The following is a 16,928-nucleotide window of genomic DNA, read 5'->3' on the forward strand; positions in this document are numbered from 1 at the left end:
AGTCAGAACACAACTTGACAGTGAAAAATTGTGGTCTAAAGACTGGAGAAGAGTGACCAGCTTGACCCGGATGTGTCCAGAGAGACAAGAAAGACTGTTCCTGCTCTGCTGCCCCCTAGGAAATGGCTGATTCAGCAGACCTGGACCAGCTGAAAGCTGCTAGAAAAACAGCAAAGCATCAGTTTTCCCGTGTGGCCAATAATGTTCTACGGATGCATACTATGATGTCTGAGGAGGAGCTCAGAGACAGTTTTATAAAGCTCACAGCAGAAGCCGGCAAGGTCCTAGAAGCCAACAATGATGTCGAGGGACAATATACTGCAGAAAGTGCAGACGGAGCGTTGAGCGAACAACAGAAGTCTGACCTGGACAAAACAGCCACTGAGTGTGAGAAGAAACTGCAAGAGCTAAAAAAACCTAATACAAAAGACACTGTGGGACAGTTTTGGGGAATATGAACTGACACAAGCAATCACAACAGCAGAATCACAAGCAGACTATGTGGGAACCGTGGATCCAAGTAAAAACACAGAGGCGTACCATTTTATGGTAGCGAATCTGGAAAAACTTGTGAAAACTGCAAAACTGGTGTATAGACATTGGAAGTGCTGGGCCCCCTCTGTAGAGCAACAACAGTTCCAGAGCCGTGTCAAAAGCCTCAAAACTGTCTTGCCAAAACTGACATTGAGAAGAGCAGACTTTATAGAAACACAAGCCAGAGAAGGAACTGGCAGATTAAGTACTGCTTCACTCACTGGCACAACTGCAACAGCCATTAAATTAAAGCCAGCTTCCCTTCCAAAGTTCACCAGTGTCCGTCGAGAGTTCCACTGGTGGAAAAAAGATTGGGAAGCACTCCAGATGCAGGGGGAACCTTCTGTTCCAGAGAGATTAAAAAGTTCCAGCTACTAGACAGTGTGTATGAACGGACAATACGAGACCTTCGCCTTACAAGTTACACAACAGCAGATGAAATATTCCAGGTCTTGGAGAACCGCTTTGGAAATAAAACAAACATCACACTTGAGATAGTAGAGGAGCTCCAAAGATTTCCAGCAGTTAAAGGCAGCCCAGAAAAATTGCTGAGCTCATTCAAACGGTGCAAAAGGCCCTGATTGACTTGAAAGAGCTGGGTGCAACCGGTGCTATAAAGAACCCTCTTGTAACAAAAACAATAGAAAGTAAACTTCCAGATCGCTTGAAGAAGGAGTTGTTTCTCCACGTGGCTTGCAAAGATGATAAGGCTGAACAAGACAAAAGATTTGATTACCTCCTGGCATTTCTTCAGGGTCAAGAAGCCATCTGGACCAACTGAGGGAGGAGGAGTCAAAACCAAAGTGTGAACCTTGGCAAGCCCGGACCAGAACTTCCACCCAGCTGACCAACCAGACCCTAGGATGTGTGGTCTGTGGAGACGGGAAGCATAAAAAGAGACTGTACTTTTGTCAAAAGTTCCGAACACTCAAGCTATCAGAGAGGAAAGAAGCTGTCAGAAAGCTGGGAGCTTGCAAAAAATGTCTAGAAATTCACAATGAAAATTAGTGCTGTAAATCAGAGTTCCGGTGCAAAAGGCCAGACTGCAGGGAACAGCGCACTGCAGAGCACCATTACTGACTTTGTCCAAGAGCCGACGTGTCCAGGGGGAATGCGAACCAGAGGTCCAAAAACAGTACAGTGGGAGGTGACGCAAGGGGGCGCTACACCCGAGCCCAGGAACACTTTATTAAGAGCCTCTCACCTGACCTTGCAGAAAAGTGCTGCAATGTCTTTTGCAGTGCTGTGGCCAGAACCTCTCTTCTGTCCAATCAATCTGATCTTTTAGGAGAGAACGTGTCCAGGGGGAATGCGAACCAGAGGTCCAAAAACAGTATAGTGGGAGGTGACGCAAGGGGGCGCTACACCCGAGCCCAGGAAGACTTTATTAAGAGCCTCTCACCTGACCTTCCAGAAAAGTGCCGCAATGTCTTTTGCAGTGCAGTGGCCAGAACCTCTCTTCTGTCCAATCAATCTGATCTCTTAGCAGAGAATAAATTAGTTGAGTGGCCAGTCATCATGATGCCGTTAGAGGTCACAGCCAATGCAGGACAAAAAGTTGGGACACTAATTGACCTGGCATCAGATACAAACTATATAACACATTATGCAGCTGACAGATTAAACCTCAGAAGTGAAGCCGTAACCCTTGTTGTTCACGGTGTAGTTGGAATGAAAGTCCAAGTTACCACGAGGCGGTACATCCTAAAGATCCGGGTCCGAACAGAGAAAGGCAACATCAAGTCCCACCAGCTTCTCTGCTATGGCTTGGACAGTATTGCTGATATTCACAAACATGTGACAGCCAAAAGACTCCAAAAGTTTTTTCCAGACATCCCGCTCAGTGAACTTGTGAGACCAAAGGAAACACAGCTGTTAATAAGCCACAAGGAAGGCCGGTTGGTCCCACAAAAGATACGAACAGTTGGAGATCTTGTGTTATGAGACGGACCACTGGGAAAAACAGTTGCGGGGACACACCCAGGTCTGTTTGAAGAGGCCAAAATCACAGTACACCAATCTAGAATGCATTTTGCCAGGTCTATGAGAACTGCTGCTATGCTGTATAAAGAACATGTCTGCACCCTACCTACAATCAAGCATTCATACTCCACCACAACCACTCGTGACTTTATTGAATGGTGGAGGTGGGATAGCATTGGCACAGCCTGCACTCCAAGATGCGGAGGTTGCCGCTACAGCAATTGCCAGCCCGGTGGCAAAGAAATGACCTTGGCTGAAAAGCGGGAGTTAGAGGTGGTGATGAACGGCCTGACGTATGCTGGTGCTGATGACCACAGTGACAGTCCCCATTGGCATGCAAGTTATCCATGACTTGACGACCCCTCCACGTTACCAAACAACAAAGCTGTGGAAGTGACCTTTCTCAGAACGGAGAAACAGCTAGCCAAAGAACCACAGTGGAAGAAGGCCTATAGCACTCAAGTACATGAAATGGTTGACCGGCAGGCTGCAAAAAAGCTGACTAAAAAGGATCTACTTACCTGGAAAGGACCTGTCTGGTACATAAGTCATCTCATTGCTCCCAACCCCCACTCTGTTACAACTCCAGTGAGACTCGTCTGGAACAGCAGTCAGAAGTACAAAGCCCAAAGCCTAAACGATCTGCTGATGAAAGGTCCTGATGTCCTTAATCCCATCCGAACTGTCCTCCTCAAGTTCTGTCAAGGCTCCTTCACCGCTCTAGGAGACATCAGAAAAATGTACAATTCTGTCTGGCTTGAGGAGCAAGAAGTCCATCTGCACCAGTTCTTGTGGCGTGATTTGGAGGATGAGGTGCTGGAAGAGTACACAATTACCAGAGTAAATATTGGAGACAAACCAGCAGGTTGTATAGCACAACTCGCCATGAGAGAGACAGCCAACCTGCCTCAATTCAGCCACCTGAAAGATGAACACCGAGTATTACATGAACATAGTTATGCCGATGACATCCTGACGTCCCACAACTGCCGTGAAAGAGTTAAAGTCATCTCAAAGAATGTGGAGCTGATCCTAAAAGCAGGAGGTTTTGCACTCAAGCCATGGATCTTCTTGGGAGAGAGGAATGGAGATAAAGAAGAGGCATCACCAAAAACTGTCGTCCTACCAAACCAACAAAAAGGATGAGGACAACAAGGCACTTGGTCTCGGCTACATCGTGGCTGAGGACAAGTTATATGTCATGGTGAGAGTCAACTTCTCCAGGCGAAAGAAAAAAATTAGATTTGGCCAAGACTTACTGCTGGAAGAAGTGCAGGCACAGACACCAAACTCATTGACAAGACATGAACTGCTGAGTCAAGTTGCTGGTTTATATGACCCAATCAGCCTGACAACGCCAACAAAGCAAAAAGAGGCCATCTTGGTCCAAAGAGCGTTCCAAGAGGCAAAACCCAAGTGCAGCATTGTCAAAGATACATGGGATCTGGCCTTGTCTGATGAACTCCGTCGAGATGCAATAGATCTATTTGAAGAATATGTCCAGCTAAGTAAAGTCAAGTTTCCAAGAGCCCTTACCCCACCAGATGCTGCAACCAAGCCCATTGCAATCACCTTTTCAGACAGCAGTGAAAGCTCATACGGTGCTGTCCTCTACCTACATTGGAACTGCCACAATAAAACAACAGTTCAACCAGTGGAGTCAAAAGCAAAGCTGACGCCTTTAGACCACAAAGGAGATGCAGTAAAAGCAGAGTTTGTGGTGCAGTCTTTGCAAGCCGCCTGAAAAATTATTTTGAACAGCATACCCAGGTCAAAGTCAGCCAGCGGTACCATTTATTGGACAGCCCGACCATTCTTGAACTATCCAGCGTGAGAGCTACGGGTTTCAGACTTTCTTCGCTAATAGAATCGGAGAGATTTAAAGCAGCACGCAGCTACAAGACTGGCGGTGGGTTCCTGGACAACTCAACATAGCTGACATCATCACTCGAGGAGGCACACCAAAAGAACGTGATATCAATTCAGAGTGGCAGCAAGTGCCGAAGTTCCTGCACCTCCCCGAGAGTGAGTGGCCAATTATGTCGGCAAAAGACGTGTCTACAACCGCTCGTGAAAGCATTGGCAACATCCAAAAGAAGTCATTCGTAGCAGCACTCACCAGAGCCCAAACAAAGAAATGTCAACAAATCCCTGAGCGAAGACCTTGGTGGATGAAAAACGCTTCAGTAGCCTATCTCGCCTGGTCAAGTCTATCGCATTTGTTTGGAGAGCTGCCAAAAAATTCACATCAGCAAACAAGTCTGTAAAGACCCCAAAGTGGGAGGCAGTTTCAACAGAGGGAGTCGTCACTGCCTCAGAACGTCAAGATGCACTCAGAGACCTCTTCCTTGTCAAGAGGGGGTGATCTTCCCGGCTATTTGGTGGTGTATAGAGAGCCTGAAACGGGGTTACTGGTCTGCGGTGGGAGAATCCATAGCGTCAGGGAAGATGGCAAAGCAGTTCCCCTTCTGCCTTTCAATGCATGGATCTCTACTTTGTTGGCACAGAAGGCTCACAATGAATGTCACGAAGGTGCTGCTAAAGACGAGGAGGAAAGCCTGGGTCATCCAAGGGCAAAGAGTTGCTCAAAAAGTGGTGGAAAGCTGCCTTTTCTGCAAAAAGTCTAAGGCAAGAAGGTGCCAACAAATAATGGGTGACCTGCCTCCTGAAAGGTTCAGGCCTGCAGCTCCATTTGAATTCACTGCTGTCGACCTCTTTGGGCCATATCTTGTCAAAGATGACATCAAAAAACGAGTATCAATGAAAGTGTGGGGTGTCGTTTTCAGCTGTATGGCCAGTAGAGCCGTACACGCAGACCTGGTCAACACAGTGTCAACAGAGAGTTTCCTGATGGCTTACCAGTGGTTTACTGCAGTTAGAGGACACCCAAGAAAGATCCGGTCCAATCCAGGGACAAACTTTGTCGGCGCCAAACCTGTCCTGAAAGCGCTGTACCAGTTCCTGGATGCTCAAGACAAAGCTACATTAGAGGAGGTAGTGGCTCAAAAAGGGACCAAATGGGAGTGGTCAATTTACCCAGCTGACTCGCCTAACCACAGCGGGGCTGCTGAAGCTGCAGTCTGCATCCTCAAGAAGGCACAACAGAGCTTGGGCAGCCCTGGCCTCAGTTACAGCGAATTTCAGACAACTCTGCAACTTGCTGCCAACCTCGCCGATGAATGCCCAATAGATGCCTGAGTATAAAGCCATGAAGACTGTATTCAATATGTATCACCTAACACACTTCTCCTGGACCGTGTCTCTCCAAGTGGTGACATCAGAATATTAAACTTTGCAAGTTACCCTTACAAAAGACTCAGAGAGATGCAGCACCATATCGACAAGTTCTGGAGATCCTGGAGCCAGCTAGCCAGCCCAAATTTGTTCGTGAGAAGCAAGTGGCACACCTCACATTGAAACGTTGCCGTTGGAGATGTCGTGTGGTTATGTGACCAAAATGCTGTGAGGGGCCACTTTAAACTGGGATGGGTCGTGAGTGTGAACCCTGATGCTAAGGGCACTGTTTGAGATGTGAATGTCACAGTGGTCCAGAGCTCCTGTCTTCCTGTGACAAGACCCAAACCGAGCCAACCACCACCCAGAGTCCTGAAAGAAGCCATCCAAGCAACGGTCCTGCACAGAGATGTTCGATGCCTGGTTGTTCTGCTGCCAGTCGAGGAACAACCTCAGAGCGGAATACGGTCCTGACCTGCAGTCCGCAGTTGCTGGTTTTGCGATCTCTCCATCGGTTCCTGGGAGAAGATCAAGTGGGAGGTGTGCTGGCGAACTGCTTGGTAATCCCTCCTTCCTTTCCATCAGCGGGGGACACCAGGTGGAATGAATCTGCTGAGCAATCTGTGTGCGCCCGGTATGTTTAAAATGACGGACCTATCACTGTTGGGCATTGGGGCTGCAGCTCGTGCAGGACAAGCAGCATTTGTAGCGATCGGAGCGCAAGAAAATCCATCTCTAAAAAAACAACGTGACTGTGCAGAGACTATTCCTTTTGTACAAACGCTTGAAAGACAGCCAGTAAGTGCCATATTACCCTGTGACTGTGAAACGTACCTGTGTATTGTGGTGCATTCAGTAATGTTCTGGAAACATGGACACTAAAAGACTGTCCTTGACTGTGGTTTGATTGAATTGTTTATTAATGTGTTTTGCTGTGCAATGTATGTAAAGAAGTTGGGGTTAAAACAAAACATAGTTAAAAGCTACATTTAAGAGTCTGTTTGCCTAAAATTAGAATAAAATGGTAAAAGTCCAATAAAATGTAGTTTGCAGAAATGTAAAAACTATTTACTAAAACTATCTGCATATACCAAACAAAGTTTTAATTTAGCTAAAAATGTACAGTTTAAAATCTATCACTAAAAGTATAAATCTATTTACTTGGTTAAAAACAAAGCAAAAAATATGCTGTTTGGCTAAAATAAATGTATTAGATTTATCAATTTAGTCGAATAATGAACTGTTTGAAATCTCTTGGCTAAAATATGTGATGTTACCTTGGCTAAAAACATAAATAAATACTTAAAGTACTTAAAAACCTTTGTATGGGTAAAAATGTATTTTAAACGTTTTGCTGAAAGTTATATGTTTAAAATTATCCTACAATTCATATGGCTTATAAATATTAGCTGAAATCTTTTACTAAAAAATACTGTTAAAATCTTACTACTGGCTAAAATGCTAAAAATCTTTGACTATAAAAATACTGTTAAGATCTTCAAGAATATTAAATCTATTTGATTAAAAATACTGTCATAAAATATTTTGATTTAAAAGACAGGAATATTATTTGTAATATTATGATCAATGTGTTTATTTTCATGTAAAAGAAGTAATTTTGTATTTTTGTTCTCTTTTTGAGGTTTTTCCACCTAACTGCCTGTTCAACATGGAATTTTAATAAATGGAAAATCAAGAAATTCTATGGCTGCTCACTGAGTGAAATCCAGTTGAAATTCAGTGTAGAAGGTTTATCCTTTTCAAGTGGGGAATTGCACAAATTAAGTCCGAACACAACTTGACAGTCATAAAAGGGTCAAAATAGAACACCCCCCCCCAAACATTAACTGATTAATTTGTCTTGTGATAGGACAGTATTATCTCAGTTACTGGAAGAAAAAAGTTTACAAACCTGATACATAAACACACCGCTGATACAATGACATAAATATACTTACAAGGAGTCTCAGTACCCCGTGAACCAATCGCGGATAAGCGGTTGGACATGACTGAGTGAGTCTCAGTAAACCAGTAGCTATACTTTGCCAAATTCCACTGTTGTTGTTGTCATTGTTTTAGATCGCTGTTTCAAACATCTGCTGACTCCTTGTATAATCATGACTCCAGTCCAATTTTCTATAACTTATAGGGTCATCCCAATTCAGTGTATTTTTTTTTTTTGTCCCAATCCCAATCTGAGGCTTTTAAAATTGAGTATTTGCCAATACCAAATACAACACACTGCAACTTCATTGAAGTCAATGCAGTGACGACTGGATAAACAAAAATCTACACAGACTCTACAGGGACTGAAGTGTGAAGTGTAGATATATTTTTGCAATGTACCACTGATGAGCTTTCACGCATTTAATGGCATAGTGGTTATTGGCTCTATAGACATGACACTTCCGAAATAGACTGCAGACAGATTGGGGTGAGACATGTTTAGTCAAGCCTATTCCAATCATTCCAAATATGCTTTGATCAGACCCAATACAGGTCTTTGAGGTCAGATTGCGACATCTTTACCAATTTAGCTAAATATCGGTGAAACTGGAGCTCACCTGAAGTTGCTTTTTTGTAAATATTTGCTTAATTATCAAAATCTACTTGCATAGGACATTCTGATGAGAAATTCTGGTGCATTACATTCAGCCTGCTTTGCTTAAAAGTAGAATACATCATGATTATTTTACCACATGTGTTCCCAACAGGAAGTGACACAGAAAAAAGTGATGAATCATACAGTACCTGTTTCACACTACTCTTTCTCCAGAACCACCAGCGTCCAGACTTCTTGGGCATCTTGTCCTTCACCCAGGCTTCCTCTGTTGCCTGTCATTCCAATAAATAATTTGTATAAATGCATTTGATGTATTGTGCACACCCATACAGTTGCCCTGAACAGTACAAGGTGAACGGGTTAAACAAGAGGATACCTTTGGTAAGTTCTTCTGAAAAGCCTGCATGCTCAGTATCAAAGGTGCTGCCAGTGTCCAGTTGTAATATCTGTAAAACAAATGTTTTTTTTCCGTCTGTAATGGTTTTGGAATATTAATGAATTGTCTTTTTTTTTATTATTATTGTTGTTATTACCGTGATTGGAAACACTCACCTGTTTGCAATTCTAACCACCAAATTAGGATTGTCGATAAATGCTGGATTCTCGGCAAATTCGTTGTAGGTGATGATGTGTTCCATGAATTTTTCTGGAATAAATTGTACACATGGAGTTGATTTTTAAACCTGTCCTCATATAAAGTTGCTGCATTAATAACATTATCATCATATGCCTTCATAGTTTCATAGTGGAGTGCAGCACACAGATCAAATCTAGACTAGCATCTCTTGTATCTGAACTATCAAGTTGGTTTTTTTTTTAAGAAAATCCTGCTCTGTATAACTGGTGATGCAAAATTTGCACGATTTCTCCAATCGCATTCACAGAAGCTTTTAACTTCTTCAGGGTTGTCTGAGGATCTTGGTCACTTTCCTTGCCAGTCTCCTTGCACACTCAGTTTTTGAGAACTGCCTTCTCCAGACACATTCACCATACACTGCCATACTTTTTATATTCATTAATAATTGGTTTAAATGAAGTCCAAGATATATTCAGTGACTTGGAAATGCTCATGCATTCATCCCCTGAATTGTCTGAAAAAATCTGGCTGTATAAGTGATTGTTTACTTGTGTTACACCAAAGGAGGCCATTACTGGTGCAATGTGTCATTTTGGTTTTTATATTTGTACTCAGTTTATGTCATAATTAGGTTTCACAGTGAGTTTAAAGGGAAGCAGTTTAGAACTTTTTTATGTATGTCAAGTCATGAAGCTCAAAATTGAGCTCAGGTGCATCCTGTTTCCACTGATCATCCTTGATATGTTTCTACAGCTTAATTGGAGTCCACCTGGGGTAAATTCAGTTGATTGGACATGATTTGGAAAGACACACACCTGTCTACTTATAAGGTCCCACAGTTGACAGTGCATGTCAGAGCACAAACCAAGCATGAAGTCAAAGGAATTGTCTGTGGACCTCCAAGACAGAATTCTTTTGAGGCAAAAATCAGGGGAAGGGACAGGGACAGAAAGATTTCTGCTGTTTTGAAGGTCCCAGTGAGCGCACTGGCCTCCATCATCTGTAAATAGAAGAAGTTTGGATCCACCAGGACTCTTCCACAAGTTGTCCACCTGTCTAAACTGAGCGATCAGGGGAGAAGGACCTAAGTTAGGGAGGGGACCAAGAACCCAATGGTCTCTCTGTCAGAGCTCCAGCATTCCTCTGTGGAGAGAGGAGAACCTTGAAGAAGGACAACCATCTCTGCAGCAATTCACCAATCAGGCATGTATGGTATAGTAGCCAGAGAGAAACCACTCCTTAGTAAAAGGCATATGGCAGCCCACCTGGACTTTGCCAAAAGGCACCTGAAGGACTCTCAGACCACGACAAACAAAATTCTCTAGCCTGATGAGACAAAGATTGAACTCTGGCATGAATGCCAAGCATGATGGTGGCAGCATCATGCTGTCAGGATGTTTTTCAGCAGCAGGGACTTGGAGACTAGTGAGGATTGAGGGAAAGATGAATGCAGCAATGTACAGAGAGGTCCAGTCTTTCAGCAGGACAAGCACACAGCCAAGATATCAAAAGAGTGGCTTCAGGGCAACTCTGTGAATGTCCTTGAGTTGTCCAGCCAGAGCCCAGACCTGAATCCGATTGATATATTCAAGAAGACTTGAGGCTGTAATTGCTGCCAAAGGTGCAACAAAAAAACATTGAGCAAAGGGTGTGAATAGTTGTGTACATGTGAGGGTTTTTTTTATAAAAATTTGCAAAAGTCTGAGAAACATTTTTCACATTGTTATTATGGGGTATTGTGTGTAAAATTCTGAGGAAAACATTTATTTAATTCATTTTGGAATAAGGGTGAAACATAACAAAATGTGGAAAAAGTGAAGCACTGTGAATACTTTCTAGATGCACTGTATATTCCAGTTAACAAAGAATTAAATCAGTCAATCAAAAAAGAAATAACAATAAGTATTAATAAAATTTATTATGCACAATTATTTACATTGCAGTTTATGAATGGTTACATATTCTTTATTGTCTGCGGAAAAAAAAAAGTGTGTACACCTGGTCTGATGTATGGGTGAAGTACACACATTCTTGCCATGCAGTCTTTCTTGATAAATTTCGAATAATGCATGGAAAAATAGATACACATGGTGTTTGACAGTTACATTACGTTATAGACAGGACTGCAAATAATTCAGTGAGCTATTGTAATTCTGTGCAGGGAGAGGCCAATAATTTGAGTGACACCAGTTACTTGCTTTGCTTTACTTGAACTTCTGATAATTGAGAAAACATCTTTTAATCAGACCAGAAATTGACCGTTTGGTGTGGACTGGGGTTTGGAGCAGCTGTTCTCAGTCCAAACCAGAAAATCCAAAAAAAATTTTGTTTTGGGAAAGACGAAAACCTCAATTGAAAGCAAATTATTTGAGTCTATACTTCTATCAAGGCCAACAATCTCCAATCCTACAACATTAAAGTCAGATCAAAATCAAATCAAATCAAATCAATTTTATTTATATAGCACCAAATCACAACAAACAGTTGCCCCAAGGTGCTTTATATTGTAAGGCAAAAGCCATACAATAATTACAGAAAAACCCCAACGGTCAAAACGACCCCCCATGAGCAAGCACTTGGCGACAGTGGGAAGGAAAAACTCCCTTTTAACAGGAAGAAACCTCCAGCAGAACCAGGCTCAGGGAGGGGCAGTCTTCTGCTGGGACTGGTTGGGGCTGAGGGGAGAGAATCAGGAAAAAGACATGCTGTGGAAGAGAGCAGAGATCAATCACTAATTATTAAATGCAGAGTGGTGCATACAGAGCAAAAAGAGGTGAATAAAAAGAACCACTCAGTGCATCATGGGAATCCCCCAGCAGTCTAAGTCTATAGCAGCATAACTAAGGGATGGTTCAGGGTCACCTGATCCAGCCCTAACTATAAGCTTTAGTAAAAAGGAAAGTTTTAAGTTTAATCTTAAAAGTAGAGAGGGTGTCTGTCTCCCTAATCCGAATTGGGAGCTGGTTCCACAGGAGAGGAGCCTGAAAGCTGAAGGCTCTGCCTCCCATTCTACTCTTAAAAACCCTAGGAACTACAAGTAAGCCTGCAGTCTGAGAGCGAAGCGCTCTATTGGGGTGATATGGTACTATGAGGTCCCTAAGATAAGATGGGACCTGATTATTCAAAACCTTATAATTAAGAAGAATTTTAAATTCTATTCTGGAATTAACAGGGAGCCAATGAAGAGAAGCCAATATGGGTGAAATATGCTCTCTCCTTCTAGTCCCCGACAGTACTCGAGCTGCAGCATTTTGAATTAACTGAAGGCTTTTCAGGAAACTTTTAGGACAACCTGATAATAATGAATTACAATAGTCCAGCCTAGAAGAAATAAATGCATGAATTAGCTTTTCAGCATCACTCTGAGACAAGATCTTTCTAATTTTAGAGATATTGCGCAAATGCAAAAAAGCAGTCCTACATATTTGCTTAATATGCACATTGAAGGACATATCCTGATCAAAAATGACTCCAAGATTTCTCACAGTATTACTGGAGGTCAGGGTAATGCCATCCAGAGTAAGGATCTGGTTAGACACCATGTTTCTAAGATTTGTGGGGCCAAGTACAATAACTTCAGTTTTATCTGAGTTTAAAAGCAGGAAATTAGAGGTCATCCATGTCTTTATGTCTGTAAGACAATCCTGCAGTTTAGCTAATTGGTGTGTGTCCTCTGGCTTCATGGATAGATAAAGCTGGGTATCATCTGCGTAACAATGAAAATTTAAGCGATACCGTCTAATAATACTGCCTAAGGGAAGCATGTATAAAGTGAATAAAATTGGTCCTAGCACAGAACCTTGTGGAACTCCATAATTAACTTTAGTCTGTGAAGAAGATTCCCCATTTACATGAACAAATTGTAATCTATTAGACAAATATGATTCAAACCACCTATGGCATGCTCTAATCTCTGTAATAAAATTTTATGGTCAACAGTATCAAAAGCAGCACTGAGGTCTAACAGAACAAGCACAGAGATGAGTCCACTGTCCGAGGCCATAAGAAGATCATTTGTAACCTTCACTAATGCTGTTTCTGTACTATGATGAATTCTAAAACCTGACTGAAACTCTTCAAATAGACCATTCCTCTGCAGATGATCAGTTAGCTGTTTTACAACTACCCTTTCAAGAATTTTTGAGAGAAAAGGAAGGTTGGAGATTGGCCTATAATTAGCTAAGATAGCTGGGTCAAGTGATGGCTTTTTAAGTAATGGTTTAATTACTGCCACCTTAAAAGCCTGTGGTACATAGCCAACTAACAAAGATAGATTGATCATATTTAAGATCGAAGCATTAAATAATGGTAGGGCTTCCTTGAGCAGCCTGGTAGGAATGGGGTCTAATAAACATGTTGATGGTTTGGATGAAGTAACTAATGAAAATAACTCAGACAGAACAATCGGAGAGAAAGAGTCTAACCAAATACCGGCATCACTGAAAGCAGCCAAAGATAACGATACGTCTTTGGGATGGTTATGAGTAATTTTTTCTCTAATAGTTAAAATTTTGTTAGCAAAGAAAGTCATGAAGTCATTACTAGTTAAAGTTAATGGAATACTCAGCTCAATAGAGCTCTGACTCTTTGTCAGCCTGGCTACAGTGCTGAAAAGAAACCTGGGGTTGTTCTTATTTTCTTCAATTAGTGATGAGTAGAAAGATGTCCTAGCTTTACGGAGGGCTTTTTTATAGAGCAACAGACTCTTTTTCCAGGCTAAGTGAAGATCTTCTAAATTAGTGAGACGCCATTTCCTCTCCAACTTACGGGTTATCTGCTTTAAGCTACGAGTTTGTGAGTTATACCACGGAGTCAGACACTTCTGATTTAAAGCTCTCTTTTTCAGAGGAGCTACAGCATCCAAAGTTGTCTTCAATGAGGATGTAAAACTATTGACGAGATACTCTATCTCCCTTACAGAGTTTAGGTAGCTACTCTGCACTGTGTTGGTATATGGCATTAGAGAACATAAAGAAGGAATCATATCCTTAAACCTAGTTACAGCGCTTTCTGAAAGACTTCTAGTGTAATGAAACTTATTCCCCACTGCTGGGTAGTCCATCAGAGTAAATGTAAATGTTATTAAGAAATGATCAGACAGAAGGGAGTTTTCAGGGAATACTGTTAAGTCTTCTATTTCCATACCATAAGTCAGAACAAGATCTAAAATATGATTAAAGTGGTGGGTGGACTCATTTACTTTTTGAGCAAAGCCAATAGAGTCTAATAATAGATTAAATGCAGTGTTGAGGCTGTCATTCTCAGCATCTGTGTGGATGTTAAAATCGCCCACTATAATTATCTTATCTGAGCTAAGCACTAAGTCAGACAAAAGGTCTGAAAATTCACAAAGAAACTCACAGTAACGACCAGGTGGACGATAGATAATAACAAATAAAACTGGTTTTTGGGACTTCCAATTTGGATGGACAAGACTAAGAGACAAGCTTTCAAATGAATTAAAGCTCTGTCTGGGTTTTTGATTAATTAATAAGCTGGAATGGAAGATTGCTGCTAATCCTCCGCCCCGGCCCGTGCTACGAGCATTCTGACAGTTAGTGTGACTCGGGGGTGTTGACTCATTTAAACTAACATATTCATCCTGCTGTAACCAGGTTTCTGTAAGGCAGAATAAATCAATATGTTGATCAATTATTATATCATTTACCAACAGGGACTTAGAAGAGAGAGACCTAATGTTTAATAGACCACATTTAACTGTTTTAGTCTGTGGTGCAGTTGAAGGTGCTATATTATTTTTTCTTTTTGAATTTTTATGCTTAAATAGATTTTTGCTGGTTATTGGCAGTCTGGGAGCAGGCACCGTCTCTACGGGGATGGGGTAATGAGGGGATGGCAGGGGGAGAGAAGCTGCAGAGGTGTGTAAGACTACAACTCTGCTTCCTGGTCCCAACCCTGGATAGTCGCAGTTTGGAGGATTTAAGAAAATTGGCCAGATTTCTAGAAATGAGAGCTGCTCCATCCAAAGTGGGATGGATGCCGTCTCTCCTAACAAGACCAGGTTTTCCCCAGAAGCTTTGCCAATTATCTATGAAGCCCACCTCATTTTTTGGACACCACTCAGACAGCCAGCAATTCAAGGAGAACATGCGGCTAAACATGTCACTCCCGGTCCGATTGGGGAGGGGCCCAGAGAAAACTACAGAGTCCGACATTGTTTTTGCAAAGTACACACCGATTTAATGTTAATTTTAGTGACCTCCGATTGGCGTAACCGGGTGTCATTACTGCCGACGTGAATTACAATCTTACCAAATTTACGCTTAGCCTTAGCCAGCAGTTTCAAATTTCCTTCAATGTCGCCTGCTCTGGCCCCCGGAAGACAATTGACTATGGTTGCTGGTGTCGCTAACTTCACATTTCTCAAAACAGAGTCGCCAATAACCAGAGTTTGATCCTCGGCGGGTGTGTCGTCGAGTGGGGAAAAACGGTTAGAGATGTGAACGGGTTGGTGATGTACACGGGGCTTCTGTTTAGGGCTACGCTTCCTCCTCACAGTCACCCAGTCGGCCTGCTTTCCCGGCTGCTCGGGATCTGCCAGGGGGGAACTAACGGCAGCTAAGCTACCGTTAAAGATAGATACCGTTAAAACTTCAGATAAAACTGAAGTTATTGTACTTGGCCCCACAAATCTTAGAAACATGGTGTCTAACCAGATTCTTACTCTGGATGGCATTACCCTGACCTCTAATAATACTGTGAGAAATCTTGGAGTCATTTTTTTCAGGATATGTCATTCAAAGCGCATATTAAACAAATATGTAGGACTGCTTTTTTGCATTTACGCAATATCTCTAAAATTATCAATCAATTTTTTATATAGCGCCAAATCACAACAAACAGTTGCCCCAATCAATCAATCAATCAATATTTTTATATAGCGCCAAATCACAACAAACAGTTGCCCCAAGGCGCTTTATATTGTAAGGCAAGGCCATACAATAATTACGTAAAACCCCAACGGTCAAAACGACCCCCTGTGAGCAAGCACTTGGCTACAGTGGGAAGGAAAAACTCCCTTTTAACAGGAAGAAACCTCCAGCAGAACCAGGCTCAGGGAGGGGCAGTCTTCTGCTGGGACTGGTTGGGGCTGAGGGAGAGAACCAGGAAAAAGACATGCTGTGGAGGGGAGCAGAGATCGATCACTAATGATTAAATGCAGAGTGGTGCATACAGAGCAAAAAGAGAAAGAAACAGTGCATCATGGGAACCCCCCAGCAGTCTACGTCTATAGCAGCATAACTAAGGGATGGTTCAGGGTCACCTGATCCAGCCCTAACTATAAGCTTTAGCAAAAAGGAAAGTTTTAAGCCTAATCTTAAAAGTAAAGAGGGTGTCTGTCTCCCTGATCTGAATTGGGAGCTGGTTCCACAGGAGAAGAGCCTGAAAGCTGAAGGCTCTGCCTCCCATTCTACTCTTACAAACCCTAGGAACTACAAGTAAGCCTGCAGTCTGAGATCGAAGCGCTCTATTGGGGTGATATGGTACTACGAGGTCCCTAAGATAAGATGGGACCTGATTATTCAAAACCTTATAAGTAAGAAGATGAATTTTAAATTCTATTCTAGAATTAACAGGAAGCCAATGAAGAGAGGCCAATATGGGTGAACCAAATACCGGCATCACTGAAAGCAGCCAAAGATAACGATACGTCTTTGGGATGGTAATGAGTAATTTTTTCTCTAATAGTTAAAATTTTGTTAGCAAAGAAAGTCATGAAGTCATTACTAGTTAAAGTTAATGGAATACTCAGCTCAATAGAGCTCTGACTCTTTGTCAGCCTGGCTACAGTGCTGAAAAGAAACCTGGAGTTGTTCTTATTTTCTTCAATTAGTGATGAATAGTAAGCTGTCCTAGCTTTATGGAGGGCTTTTTTATAGAGCAACAGCCTCTTTTTCCAGGCTAAATGAAGATCTTCTACATTAGTGAGACGCCATTTCCTCTCCAGCTTACGGGTTATCTGCTTTAAGCTGCGAGTTTCTGGGTTATATCACGGAGTCAGGCACTTCTGATTTA

At 42.2% G+C, this 16,928-nt stretch overlaps 1 protein-coding gene across 2 annotated transcripts in view; it reads right to left on the reverse strand.

Annotated features, from left to right (window-relative positions):
- Window positions 1-16,928, reverse strand: part of LOC117511011 (phosphatidate phosphatase LPIN2-like) — a 58,682-nt gene that overhangs the window by 23,482 nt on the left and 18,272 nt on the right. For both annotated transcript variants that reach the window (XM_034170950.1, XM_034170958.1), the window contains exons 9-11: window positions 8,867-8,960; window positions 8,691-8,760; window positions 8,503-8,586 (exon numbers count right to left, since the gene is read on the reverse strand). In XM_034170950.1, coding sequence (XP_034026841.1) covers window positions 8,503-8,586; window positions 8,691-8,760; window positions 8,867-8,960 — 248 coding nt within the window. The remainder of the gene's footprint in view (window positions 1-8,502; window positions 8,587-8,690; window positions 8,761-8,866; window positions 8,961-16,928) is intronic.

The sequence above is a fragment of the Thalassophryne amazonica genome, chromosome 1 (genome assembly GCF_902500255.1).
Source record: "Thalassophryne amazonica chromosome 1, fThaAma1.1, whole genome shotgun sequence".
NCBI lineage: Eukaryota > Metazoa > Chordata > Actinopteri > Batrachoidiformes > Batrachoididae > Thalassophryne > Thalassophryne amazonica.